This window comes from Schistocerca cancellata, chromosome 5 (assembly GCF_023864275.1).
Source record: "Schistocerca cancellata isolate TAMUIC-IGC-003103 chromosome 5, iqSchCanc2.1, whole genome shotgun sequence".
In the NCBI taxonomy this organism is placed as follows: domain Eukaryota; kingdom Metazoa; phylum Arthropoda; class Insecta; order Orthoptera; family Acrididae; genus Schistocerca; species Schistocerca cancellata.
Window position 1 is genome coordinate 583,675,829 of NC_064630.1, and position 12,290 is coordinate 583,688,118.

General features: G+C 38.6%; 1 protein-coding gene across 1 annotated transcript in view; it reads right to left on the reverse strand.

Annotated features, from left to right (window-relative positions):
- Positions 1 to 1,504: 1,504 nt before the first annotated feature.
- The window catches only part of LOC126188928 (cytosolic Fe-S cluster assembly factor NUBP2 homolog), a 77,092-nt gene continuing 66,306 nt past the window's right edge, over positions 1,505 to 12,290 (reverse strand). Inside the window, exons 5-6 of the mRNA XM_049930649.1 lie at positions 9,802 to 9,955; positions 1,505 to 1,995 (exon numbers count right to left, since the gene is read on the reverse strand). Coding sequence (XP_049786606.1) covers positions 1,771 to 1,995; positions 9,802 to 9,955 — 379 coding nt within the window. The 3' untranslated portion in view covers positions 1,505 to 1,770. The remainder of the gene's footprint in view (positions 1,996 to 9,801; positions 9,956 to 12,290) is intronic.

Sequence of the window (12,290 nt, forward strand, 5' to 3'; positions counted from 1 at the left end):
GGGCTCTGTCTACTGCATCCCCCGATCACTTGTGGCAAGGCGTACATCAATCATGTAAACTATGCTGGCACACTGTATAGTCACAAGGGACTCAATGAAAAATTTAAAAAAGTTGGGACATACCTCGTCATTTTGGGACTGTGTTTTAGAGGAGGCTGTTGGGATATAGGTGGCCAGTGGCCTGATCGACAGAGACTGTGGTTTCACACTCTCGGTAAATTAAAGAATCTAGCCAAAATGTCATCCGAGAGTGACTTCTGCACCCCGCACCCAGTAGGGGCACTGCAAGCACTGAGAGACCAGAGTTCACACCCAGCATATGGTGATCGCCGACCCTCTCTTTCCAATACTCCACCCTACACAGCATGTGGAATCGGTAGTGAGATAAGTGGTGGGAAGCAATAAATGAAGGAGGTCCTATCTAACAAAGACATTCATTCCACAGGTATCACCTGAAGATGAAAGCAACTGTTTTGTAAACAACCGTACCCAGTTGGACACCTGACAGCAATAAACAAGATTCATGCTCCTTTCATTGTTTCAACACTTGGATATTATTTGACCTTTTATTGTGTATCTACCATCAATAACCAACCATATTTTACTCTTTTAGCTGCATTTCATGAAAGGTGGGACTACCACGAGTTTATTCTAATCCCAGACTCTGAAGGTGATCTTTTTAACTGGCTTGCTGACAATATTTTTTTTTCTTTGTGTTACACAACCCCTGTCTGTCAATAAAACATGCTTTTCAATTGCCTAAGTCAGAGAGGGAAAACTAATTTCCCCATCCCAAGAGGAAAGACAATGCAAAAAATTAAAATAAGAACAACTGTCATAATGGTTGGAAGGTTATTGTCGTCCTTTGATGGCCAACTCTTGAAACAAATAAAAATAAACAAAATATTAATAAATGAGAAACTCTACTATCTGGGAAACAATCTTGAAGAGACCAATAGTAACATTTGCACTTCCCATACTTCGTTAAAGACCACATCTCACTTTTTCTCACAGAGCATACAGCAGGCAAGATATTCTGCAATAAATGAGACAAAAACATTTATCTCAGTTCCACAGTTCTTGAACAGAAACACGAATAGTCTGTTTCGCAAGACACTAACAAAACATTTCACAACATTCTTATAACCATTCGTGATTGAGTTGTTAATTTCACCTAGCTCAAACTACAGTGAGATGGTTGCATGCAAGTAATAAACAGAGTCATTTAAACAAAGCTAATTTAATTACAATGATGCACTGATTTTCCTATGTGTTGGAGGCTGTTACTATCAAAATTTAGAATACTTTTTCCCTTTCCTTTCTATTTACTTTTTAAACAAATCTCTTGTTCCCATTTTTACACAGACATTGAATTTATTTTTTCCCAACACATTAATTTCAGTAATGTACAGTACTTCAGATAATACAACACTACATATAAAACAATTAGGATTCAAATTTTAATGTTTATGTAAATATCCCATGAGAGGTAAAGAAAATAAACTTTTGAAAGTCAAAAACAGAAATGCACAATTATTTCAATAGGTTTTCATATACAGTCATGTTTCACAACAATGAACAACGTAGTCAATATGCTTTACAAGTCCCGCATAAAAAAATTCTACAAAAACTTCTCACACAATTCTTACATAAAAAAGGAGGCATTAGTTTTATAATTTATTCGAACATAGCTTACTGTGTAAACCGACTGACTTTATCCCAACAGAGCTTATTGTGTAAACTGACTTATTACTATTAATATAAATACATTTAGGTCTTCTCTGTTGATTGGACGTCAGAAGTAACTGTTACACGCTGAACTATGGACTTCAGCACTGCTGTAACAGGTGACTCAGGGGCGAGTGCTGCATAGCTTTCACCGCTGTCAGCACACTTGCCAATTCTAGGATCAATTGGCACACATCCAAGGAATGGAACTTTAGCCAAATCAGCCAGTGATTTTCCACCACCAGAAGAAAATATATTGGTACATTCCTGATAGAACATATTATAAAATCAGATCTGCAATGGATAAGTAGCATAAACTAATCAAAAATGTCACTTTCTGAAGAAATGTTGTCTGGTGATACTTTTGTGTTTTGTAACTGTCCTGATAATCTGAGAATAATTTTTAACAAATGTTTGGACAAAATTTACATCATGAAACAAATCAAAACTTGCATCATGAAACAAATCCACAATCAGTCTTCCTATAATTCATTGTTAGTAACAAATAAAATAAACAGGTATTGTGCATCAGCAATTGAGAGAGAGAATTCACATTCAGTCCACAATCAGGATTTTCGTGACTAAACAAAATAAAAAGCATTCCAACACTAGACATATATTCAGGTGCTAAGTTCAAAAGATAATCAAGCTGTCCTCATTATCACCCAGAACATTTTCAAATCATTTTCACTCATTCAATTAAATAAAAAAAGAAAGAGGCATAATGGGAGGCATCACATAATAATAAGAAGTATCCTTATGCTGGCAGAAAAGTGGTCAGTCAAGGCACTGAAGAAGTCCATCAACTAAGCAAATCAGTGACACACAATGCTAACAAATAGAACTGCAAGGCACACAGTTGGCTGTCACACTGTTGGAAAGCTGGGAACTTAAGATGTACACTACACAGGTGACGTGATGGTCCAACAAAGGAATTCACAGTACAAAGGCTGAAAGTCTGGATTCATCCTACATTGCTGTTCAGGGTGTTTCAACTCCATATATGGCTCTCAGGTCTGCTTGCCAAGGAAGGTTTCATAAATCTCACAATATTTTGTTGAGGCAACTGCCTGACATTGTTAAATGGTTGCTACTTGCCAGCAGTAACCAGCAGCCAAAAACGTGATGATGTAGAGCAGTTGTCAAGAGGATATACTGTGTGAGATTTATAAAACATGATCTAGTGACAGACTTGACATTGAACATATCTACCAGGAAGCCTGAAAAGTCATGTCCATATTACTCATCCACATAAAAAATAGTATACTCTGCACCGAGATTGTGCTTCCTGGCTGTCATGTTTTATGAATTTGAAGAACATAAATATCCATGTTAACATAGGCAGTGATGGAGCCATTCAAATGTTTTGTTATCTGGACACAGACACTCTTGGTACTTTTCTTTATACAGATTATGTACCTAAATAACATTTTGGTTCCCCAAACTGTAAAGGAAATGCAATGTCATACTACAAGGCAAAGACACTGCTTCTAGCACATTATTAAACCAGGCAATGAAGGAAAATTAGCGGAGAAAATTCATTTAGTAGCAAACTTTTGCACAGTGGTAGGAGGGAGTGCCAAGAACAACATACTAAAAATCCTGATCAGTGTGATGGTGGTGGTGGTGGTGGTGGTGGTGGTGTTGGTGGTGAGGGGGCGGGGGAGGGGAGTGGCATTTAAAGTCACTTACTCATGTTTTTCTTGAATAACTTGAAAAGTGTTGCAGCTTCCAGCGAAAATGTTCCCAGAACAAAATTAAACTACATTAAATTGCCTGAAAAAAGATTTTATTCATTTTTTATCTAGGACTAATAGTTTTTGTGTTGCAGCTGGAAGAAAAGCTGCAGACTATTATGAATAGTGTTTTAATAGTATAAAATTAATGTTTATTGTTAAATGAAGTGGGTTAGAAGCAAATATTGAATGTAGAGCCTTATTAAGAGATAAAATGTGCTCTGGAGGTGTAACAGGTTGAGGGTCATGCCCTTTCCTCCTTCAAGGATCTGCAAAGTGAAGATCAAGCAGGCAATCCTCTGCTCTCTCTGTCCTACTACATCACAAGAGGCAACTACAGTGTGCAGTGCAGCTTATGAATCACTGGCACTGCTGTGCAAACAAGCCCAAGATGTGTTTATTTTCAACAAAGTGCATTAACAATACTAACATAAGAAATGCATATGGGCAGAATCTACATAAATCTCTGCCCACCCATCTACACTGCTAGAGGAGAAACTTATGCTTAGTCATCCTGTACAGCAGCTGTAGCACTCTTCCAGGAAAGGCAACTTTCTCCACCTTGAGTGCTGCTAGCTTTTCAGTTTACAGATTATACATCCACAGTTCTTTTATATTAAAAATCATTTCATTGAGTTTGTGTTTATATAGTGGAGTTATTTTCAGTTTATTAAGTGAATACTTATTTGCAGCTGTTAAGTGAGCTAGTACAACTGTCTACTACACTGAGGGCCTGTCCCAAGTGTAACATGCTGTCAATATGTATTCAATAATGTTTCTTTCATTTTCTCCACTAACAGTGGCTGGAATACTTTCACAGAATGGACAGCATCAAATACATCACCCCAACGTTAGCTCTCTCAACATCTGAAATGGCCCAGAGGTGTAAACTGACTCCATCTAAAATCCAGGTGTTACGGAATTTTAGATATTTCAGCATACGTCAAACAATGCGTTACAGCAGATTAAAGCCAGAATTCTGGCTGCAGCAGCCGGAAATGCCGATCGTGTACGCTTGAAAAGTTCTTGCTTGTGTGAATGTGTGTGTGTTTTCCTTTCTGAAGAAGGCTTTGACCAACAGCTCAATGTGCCTGTTTGCAACTCAATGTGTCATCTTTACAGTGAATAACAATCTATCCTATTCATAATGTTGTTGGAATAAAAGTTATACTTATGATGAAACAAAAATGAAGACATGAAGGGGAAAACGAACAGAAATGCACAGAACCATTTAGTTAGCTTCAAAACATTTTAAATTTTATACCAATCCCTTTCATCATACATGAACTAATGATATTGCCTAAAGGCAACATGTAATGAAGTGCAATAACAAAATTCCCTTTTTTGTCTTACAGTTGCATGGATTCCTAATTTTTTATGATCAGCATGTATTAACACATGGTAACTTTGTCCAGAAAAATTCTTGCATGCAAGGAACTATCACAAATTGACTATTGCAGTATAGACAGAAGACCCATCAAAAACTAAGACCGAATTACTCAAAGGCAAATAGATGAACAGGAATGAATAAAATACTAAAATTAAGCATCGATTTCTTCATATTCATCAAGTATTCCTTAGCAGCAGATACACAAAGGGTGGGGAGAGCATAAAACTGGGTAACATAATTATCTATACGTATTACTACATTAAGGTCCGCTACAGCATTTTCTTGTCTGTTTGTGAATGCTAATCTCAAAAACCACTGAAGGAATTTTGATATGGTTTTCACTGATACATAGGATAATTTACGAGATAGGTTTGTGTATATAGTTTACAATCACACAAATGATGTGTGAATAAATATCTGTTCCATATTTAAGTGGCATTTGGAGTGACTTCTGTAGTAATGAAGGAAGCTATGTGCTGGTCAGCTACCGAAGAAGCTTTATCTCAGGGAAAAAGAAGTAAAGCAAACAGCTGCGGCAATTCCAGAGAGCAACAAAGCTTGACTGGAATGTATAGAAACTGTAAATTGAAGCCTCTTCATTTTTCTGTCTATGTGTGAAGGCTAACCTCAGGAACTACCGTAGGGATTTGGATACAGTTTTCAGTAACAGTTAGACTAATTCACAGAGAAAATTTGTGTGTAATTTGTTACCACAGTCAGGCCCTAGATACCTAGTGTTGCTCATATGACGCTGGGGCAGATCACTAGATTAAACTATAGGTGTTGACAACTAAATGGTCACATGTAACATGGCTCAATACTGGACCTATTGTCACTACATTGTTAGGAGTGAAGTGTACACCATCATATTAATGTCAGATTTTTTTATTCTTGCAGTTTTTTTTGGAGGGGGTGGCTGAGAATGGAAGGGAGACAGACAGAGGGAGAGGAGGGAGGGGGGAGAGGATGAGGCAGCTCCATAAGCACTTTCAATTATTTGACATTTCAAAATGATAAGGAGTCAAGGACCTTCAGGATGCAGGTTTGGTTGTTGACAGCCCACAAAAAGTCCAAGATATGATGAACTCTCTTTCTGTTAATGATATGTGAAATAAATAAACAGTAATTTACAGTCAAACAGCACAAATTTCTTTCAAAAAGCCTTTTATTGTTATTCCACTCATCAACAGACAACAGGCCTGAATATGACCATTTTGGTGCTTGTAAAAAACACGTATACTGGAACTTGTAACACTATAACACTGATACAATATTTTTCCACATTTCTTTTAGTGTCTCCTAATTCTGAACAAGCAAACATTTTTGTTTCTTGTAGCTTCAAAATTTCATTTATGAGTGAAACAAAATAGGTTTTTTACTTCCAACATGCATTTTGTTAAGCAATCTTTAACAACCTTTAATTAATTTTATGAACATTATTTTACACTGGGTCATTTCAGTAGGGAAGTGTTGGGGAAACTTATGAGCTTTTATATTTGTGACTGAGCAAACTGTGATGATACGAATATAGAGTGGGTTTGTGAGTCTCATCCAAGATGAGAAGTTGGTCAATGAGAGGACAAATCTTATTTTACGATACACGACAGGAGTGAAATATGTGAGTAGGCAAATTGAGTTCCAAATAACATCAAGAGCCAGTTCTGAATCGTCTGCAATTAACCATGGTGTTCTCATAATGTCTGGAGCTAATGGAGCATTGTTAAGGATGGAGACACTGCCGTCTCAATAGCATTGACAAGCTGCGAGACTGATTAACTTAGAACTTTTGTATGGCACACCCAGTGAATTTGACTGACAACTGAATAACAACACTACAGAAATTATGAAAAAATGCTTGGGAGAAATTTATAAAGAAGATAATACAGATGATGGAAAATTCTCTCTTTGTTATACATATTCTTGTAACTCTCTGTTAAACTTATTCCTACAGTACTTTGAGTCTTGTTTTCCCCTAAAACAAATGAGGGCAAAACTGAACAGAAGCAAGACAGTGGATAGATAACTCCAGGGATAAACTAGTTTGTGCTACGAAGAGAGAGCACTATGTTATTTGGAGAACAAGCAGTTGGCAAGATCTGAAAATTCATTATCACCAGTATTGTTAAATCCTACTTTCAGTCAAAAGAGAAACTCAAAACAATAAAACATTCTAAGAATGAGGCAAAGCTAGGAAACAAACAAAATTAGTAAACCAAATGAAACTGTGCCCCCAGAAAATAGCTGTAGCAGAAATGGTGACACTTTCAAACCTTTGGCGATCAAATTTGATGATTACTTCCTACAGTGGCTGCAAACACTGCAGCCAGTAATAAACAACCAAATAGAGATACATTAGAGTTACTTGTGCAGACACTGAATACGCCACCAACAGACATTAGAAGACCCCATAAAGTGTTAGTGGAATTAAACAACGAAAGATATTCTGGTGGTATACTCTGTGACACTGGACCAAAACCTTTGACTGTATAGACCACAAAATTCTAGACACCACATTAAAGAGTTATCACATTAATGGCATCTCCCTTGCACGGGTGGAATCTTACCTCCATAACATAAGACAGAGGGTCTCATTAACAGTGTGTGTCTCAGGTATGAAAATAACTTCAGGATGGGGAAAAATAATATGTTGAGTGCCAAGGGATCATAACTGAGCCCACTTTTGTTTCTAACCTGCATAAATGATATTCCAATGACTTTAAAAATAAGTTCAAAAACTGTAATGTTGGTTGATGACACAAGCATATTAATGAAGGATTCAAACTTAACCGGAGCAGAGACAGCACAGATGACTACTGAACAGGCCTACAAGTGGTTCACAGCTAATGGTTTAAGTCTTAATCTTAGAAACATTCATATTATGCAAACTGAGACAAATGATAATGAGCTTTTAACGCCAGAAGTACACATAATGGGTATACTCTGAATAAAGTGTTTGTGCATCAGAAATGAGTAGTAAGAATACTGTATGAAGCAGATAATAGGGCATTCTGCAAAAGCTTTTTTAATAATCTTGGAATGCTTATACTAATTTCTCAATATATTTACTCTTAATGGTTTTTATGATTGATGATAAAAATAAGTTTCAACTGAACAAGCACAGTACAGGACACAAAAATAATTTTCATGTAGACTTTGCCTCGTTGTCCAGGGTTCAGAATAAAATTATACGCTGGTAGTAAGGCATGCAACAAGCTCCCATCTACCATAAAGCAATTTAAAAGAAAACTAATAATAATTTCATGTGACTGAACAGCCTAATGCAGGTCTTTCAATTGGATGCCACTTCAGTGACTTGCTTGCCCACATCCATCCCAGTAAGCCTGTCAGAGAAAGGGGACATACAGTATAACATGGAATCCGAACAATAAATCATTCCTGACAAACCTTCACACCGAAAAGAAAATTAAAAACATACCTCAATAGCCACCCTTTCTACAAATTACCTGAATATATAGATGAAGGGGTTGAAAATTCCCTTTGTTATAAAGCTGTACAAATAATAATGTACTAGGACTAAATATCTATAGATGTAACACTATTTTCTTTGAAAAATACCACTGCAATCAAATAAATATGATGCCAGTAATGGCTGAGGAGCAGCAGCTACACAGTAAAACCAAGGAGACAGCTTTCTAGCTAATTTACTTGATTAAATGTAGGTGGTATAAGTGTGAAGAGCATTGAGCAGTATAGTGATGGTTTTTTATTAATACAATATACAGGTTAAGTTTCTATGATGTCTGTCTTTTATGTTAACATACACATGGACTCAAGTCTACATCCCTGAAAGTTCTCCTTCTTGATGGGAACTACGAAACACAAATGAATGAATGAATGAATGAATGAATGGCTTAACAGTGATATGTTAAGTGTACTTAGGCAGAGTCTTAAGTACCTAGGGAATCCAGATAGTATGTGGGTGAAGCATGTGGCCCACAGGCTGCTCTTTAATGATCAATTCTCCTCACAAGCCGTCCATATCCTTAGCATATAGTTCACCTGAGGCTTCTTAAATAGTAGCTTTGCTTTTAATATCCTTGTAATCTTGGTAGGTAAGCCAAAATTTCCATGCCCTATGACACTTCACTGTTGCACCCAACAGTGCTTACTGAAGCTATGGAAAGCCCGCATTCACCAAATCTGAACTCAATATGTGTGATTCAGACAACATGTACATGAAGTATAAACACATCCGGCATTATCTAAGAATGTAAAATTATGAGACTGAGATGAGGGAACTAAGCACAAAGCACATTTAAATTGATGACGTCAAACAGAGAGAAACTGAAAGAGAGAGAGATGTAGTACGTGTTCCAACACAGAGGATGTAGAACAACATCTATATGAATATTGAATTGTAGCTTATACAGGGTGTTTCACAATTTCTATTGTAGGCTTCTAGGGGTGTAGATAGGTCTTAGGAGAGACTACTATTTCACAGCAGAATATGTAATGGTTAAGAGCTGCGCAACACAAGTACTGAGAACATTTTCTGTATCACCTTGATCTATCACACACTATTTTCATCAGACTATAATAATGTCTGTGAGAAACTGATACATTCACAACTAAGAGAGTTGACTGTGCTGCTATACAGATGTTCACCAGGGATTGTGGACCATGTATTTGAAAACATGCATCACGGATATACCCTGAGAAATGAACAGCAGGGTGTCCGCACTGTACTGCTTCTGCTTATTACATAGGTCTAAACCCATTGTCTCTGCTGTGTAAGTATCATGAAGTAGATGTGAAAATGATCCAATGTTCAAACAAGTTTTACTTCCAAATAGTACATTTCTAGACATGAGTTCCTTATCAAAACACTAAGTTCCCTCTCTAGCTTCCCTAGAAGCCTGTAATAGGATCTGCGTCAAACTCTGTATATGAATCACCTTTACTCTCAAAAGCAGTTTGTATACTCACTGCACAGCTTGGACACACATAACCACTCATATTTTCAATCACACCAACAACTGGAATGCCAGTTTTGCGGCAGAATGTTAGTTCTTTTGTCACATCCTCAACAGCCAAAGCTTGCGGAGTTGTAACTAATATAGCACCATCACAGTTCAAAGTCCTGGAAAAACAGAACAATCAAAAGTTACTAATCTGACAGTTACAAGCACTAATAAAATGAGAAGTTTTTGAAGTTAGATAATGGAACCAATAACTGAATTAAAAAAACTTTTTCTTTTTACTTAGGTGGTCCCATCAAGTGAGATGCTCATCAACTGCCTAAAATACTAGAGACTATAAATATGACACAAAACGATAAACTTATGTTCTGACATAAGCAAAGAAAATATTTAATACAAAACCAGAAAAACATTTCAAAATTGAATAACAAGATAGAATTGTTCTGCAGTTGTTAGAACAAACTGGAAATAGGCTGCGAGTTTGTCAGAAAGAATTGTACACATACTAACATGCTAAGAAAATTTCATCAGACTAACACTAAGTGGAGACCAAAAGTGCACAGTCCATTGATTACTGTCAGTCAGAAGAAGTAACTCTGTATATGAATCACCTTTACTCTCAAAAGCAGTTTGTGTACTCACTGCACGGCTTGGACACACATAACCACTCATATTTTCAATCACACCAACAACTGGAATGCCAGTTTTGCGGCAGAATGTTAGTTCTTTTGTCACATCCTCAACAGCCAAAGCTTGCGGAGTACCAGATAGGGTTGATAGAAGATATAGAGAAGATCCAACGGAGAGCAGCGCGCTTCGTTACAGGATCATTTAGTAATCGCGAAAGCGTTACGGAGATGATAGATAAACTCCAGTGGAAGACTCCGCAGGAGAGACGCTCAGTAGCTCGGTACGGGCTTTTGTCAAAGTTTCGAGAACATACCTTCACCGAAGAGTCAAGCAGTATATTGCTCCCTCCTATGTATATCTCGCGAAGAGACCATGAGGATAAAATCAGAGAGATTAGAGCCCACACAGAGGCATACCGACAATCCTTCTTTCCATGAACAATACGAGACTGGAATAGAAGGGAGAACCGATAGAGGTACTCAAGGTACCCTCTGCCACACACCGTCAGGTGGCTTGCGGAGTATGGATGTAGATTTCTTTTCTTCTCTTTTTTTTTTTTTTTTTTTTTTTTTGTGGTTTTAGGGCGCACAACTTCAATGGTCATTAGCGCCCTGACTACTCTAAGAATGCACCGCGAGGCACAAGTTGACAACAACAACTAAAAGGGAAAACACGATAAAAGACAGACTGACAGGCATAGGATTAAAAAACAGCATCATCAAATATCCTTAGCGAGGTTTGTCAAATTGATAAAACGAAGAACACGAGCAGCTACTCGTGGGTCATCCGCTAAAATGGCATCGAAAGTATTTGGCAGGTTAAGATCTAGGCGCAGTGTGTTAAGATCTGGACAGGACATTAAAATGTGTCTAACCGTCAGCAAGTGCCCACATGGGCAGAATGGCGCCGGCGCAGCCGTCAGCAGATGGCTATGGCTGAACCGGCAGTGTCCAATTCTTAACCGGGCTAAAACGACCTCCTCCCGCCGAGAAGGGCGTGAGGAGGACGTCCAAGCCACGGGAAGAGGTTTTAAGGCCCGAAGCTTGTTGTCGGTAAGTGCAGCCCAATCGGCATGCCACAGCGATAAAATCCGCCGACAAACGACCCTGCTAAAATCGGATGAAGGGACACAACAAGAAGCTGTCCGAGGCTGGAGGACCGCAGCCTTGGCCGCGGCATCTGCAGCTTCATTCCCAGGGATACCGACATGGCCAGGAACCCATGTAAAGCTAACCGGAGAACCGACGTCCACCAGCTGCTGAAGAGAGCGTTGGATCCGGTGTACGAAAGGGTGATCCGGGTACGGATCACTGAGGCTCTGGATGGCGCTCAGGGAATCTGAGCAGATGACATAAGCAGAATGTCGGTGGCGGCAGATGTAAAGAACAGCCTGGTAGAGGGCAAAGAGCTCAGCTGTGAAGACCGAACAATGGCCATGGAGCCGGTATTTGAAACTTTGTGCCCCGACAATAAAGGAACACCCGACCCCGTCATTAGTCTTAGAGCCATCTGTATAAATGAAAGTCATGTTGATGAACTTCGAACGAAGTTCCAAAAAACGGGAGTAGTAGACCGAACCGGGGGTTACCTCTTTTGGGAGCGAGCTGAGGTCAAGGTGAAAGCGGACCTGAGCCTGGAGCCAAGGTGGCGTGTGGCTCTCGCCCACTCGAAAGGTTGCAGGGAGTGAAAAATTAAGGTGTTGAAGGAGGCGACGAAAGCGAACTCCAGGGGGTAGCAGGGCAGAGACATACAACCCGTATTGACGGTCAAGAGAGTCGTCAAAAAAGGAACGATAAGACGGATGGTCGGGCATTGACACGGATGTAGATGTAGATGTAGATGTAACAGAAGTTGATGCCACTAAAT